The sequence below is a fragment of the Gekko japonicus genome, unplaced genomic scaffold (genome assembly GCF_001447785.1).
Source record: "Gekko japonicus isolate JY-2015 unplaced genomic scaffold, Gekko_japonicus_V1.1 scaffold661, whole genome shotgun sequence".
NCBI lineage: Eukaryota > Metazoa > Chordata > Lepidosauria > Squamata > Gekkonidae > Gekko > Gekko japonicus.
In genome coordinates this window covers 350,851-353,055 of record NW_015173694.1, presented here as the reverse complement: position 1 = coordinate 353,055, position 2,205 = coordinate 350,851, and the positions used below count along the sequence as shown (strand labels likewise).

At 49.1% G+C, this 2,205-nt stretch overlaps 1 protein-coding gene across 1 annotated transcript in view; it reads right to left on the bottom strand.

Moving 5' to 3' along the window:
- The window catches only part of LOC107120467 (ras-related protein Rab-18-B-like), a 22,993-nt gene extending 21,636 nt beyond the window's left edge, over positions 1-1,357 (bottom strand). The window contains exons 1-2 of the mRNA XM_015423173.1: positions 1,267-1,357; positions 1,093-1,148 (exon numbers count right to left, since the gene is read on the bottom strand). Coding sequence (XP_015278659.1) covers positions 1,093-1,148; positions 1,267-1,343 — 133 coding nt within the window. The 5' untranslated portion in view covers positions 1,344-1,357. The remainder of the gene's footprint in view (positions 1-1,092; positions 1,149-1,266) is intronic.
- Between the last annotated feature and the right edge of the window lie 848 nt (positions 1,358-2,205).

Here is a 2,205-nt window from a genome sequence, read left to right as displayed (position 1 = left end):
TGTTCTTATGTACACTGTTAATTGTTCTTGTCAGGGGACACACGTATTGTCCATAAAATATCAGTAATATTTGGGTGCATACCGGCATGGTCAGGTGACTTTCTCTTCCCCCAAGATAGTATTGCCTGGCAAATAAATGGCAGGGAAAAAACCTGATGCTGAAGTTAAGGGACAGACTTAGGGTTGCCAACCTCCAGGTGGTGGCTGGAGATCCCACTGACGTCCCTCCCCTCCCCTCCACTCCTCAGGCTCCATCCTCAAAATCTCCAGGAATTCCCCAACCCAGGGCTGGCAAGTGGCAACCCTAGAGACAAGACTAATGCCAAGATCTGTGATGTGACCAGGACACCCAGTCCTTTCTGTGCAGATCAAAGAACAACAGTTTGTGTGTGTGTGTGTGTGAGGGACCAATCTGATTGGGAAAGCAGTACTAGGGTAGGGTGCTTTTCCACCCCTGTCCCCTAGGAGGGGCCTGGAGATCTTCTGGAATTACAACTTGTCTCCAGATTACAGAGGTCAACCCCCATGCAGAAAAGGGCTGCTTTGGAGGATGGGCTTGTGGCATTTTACCTCATAAAAGTCCCTCCTCCAACCCTGTCCTCTCCAGGCTCCAGTTGGCAGCCCTCCTCCCATTTGTCCCACCTGAGAAAACATACCAGTACCAATGTGAGCAGATCCAGTTGGAGCCTGTGAGTGACTCTGATTGGATCTGAGCAGCAGGGGCGGTTGGGACTAGAGACCAATCAAGTTATCTTATCTAATCTGTTCTGAACTTTCTAAAGAACGAGCACGACAGAACCACAAAAAGGAAGACAAGGGATTTTGTTAAAAATGTGTCTAAATCAGGGTTTTGGAACAACAGAGCACCTCTGGAGCTCAACCCTCCCACAAAGCCACGCAGCCGTTCCCTGCTGTACCAACGTCCACCGAAAGGCATTTTGCACATGCTCAGAGGCAATCCCTTTCTTTCACAATCTGCCAAGCAGAAGAAAACAGCTCCTGGTGCCAAACAGATGGTCCCTGGTGCAGGTTAAGCCCTGGGGTTGGCACTCTCACAAGTGACAAAGGATAGCGGCAGCCAGCGATGCTCACCAATGGTTGGGTCGAGGCAGGGTTCAAACTGGTCTTCTGTGAATCGCAGCAAGAGGCTGTGGGAGGAGACAAGACAGGACATAGGTGAGCTGTATGGGAACAGCAGCTCTCCATGGAGCGACACCCTCGGTCCTCTTCCCACCCTGTGGCACACTCCCCCCTCTTGGCATGCACCTGGATTTCCCCACCGCACTGTCTCCGACCAACAGCAGCTTCAGGGTGGGCAGTGACAGGGTGCTCTCTCGTGCCATGGCGAACCCTGTCAACAGCGGCACCGCAGACTCTGGCAGAGGGAAAGCAAGGGCTCCACCCTCCACACCCCAGCCAAGAACACAGGGAGGAGGAACTGGAATATAGGTCACTCTCACCACCTCCTCCACCAGCAAAGAGCGAATGACAAGGTGGAGAGGCACAGAGCGGCCTTGTGGGGAACGAAAAACCATTTGTGGGAGGGCCGATATGCTCCCCCAACTTTCGCTTTCGCACTTTGACTTCTTTCCTATAAACAGGAGTAAAATGGATCCAAATTCTTAAAGTTGTGTCAGACCTTTAATAAAAAGCAAGCAAAATATCACAAAACTTTGAGGGAGGATTTTAAAACCTTTCGTCTGCCTGGGTGTTCCGTACAAACTTTCACAAAACAGGCAGAACAAGAAATGATAAAGTGATGGCAAACTCAGGTACTTCTCTATGCTTCAGACAACTCCTCCCAATCATTTTTTTTTGTTCTTTGCACTGAGCCACCAACCTGACAGGGAGTTCTAGAGAACTCTGCAAAGTGTGATTTTTTGGTCGAGCCTTTTGAAAGGTATTCTACTTCCTCTGTTATAACATAAGAGGTGTCTCGTGCTCTATCACGTGGCTGTCCTAATGGGAACATGGGTGCTGGTTAATCAGCGATCAGCCAAAAACACTTTGCACATGCTCAAAGGCATGTCCGAGTCCTAATAAACAGCCGAACCTTGGCTCAGTTTAAACCTTGCTTAAAGCAGAGGAGGACCAATCCACAGGTCAGAATCTTCATATTCTCACAAGTGAAAATAGATATTAGAAGGTTATGCTTATGACTTGGTCCCCAGACTGATTTTCATTACCAAATTTAAGCTTTGCACA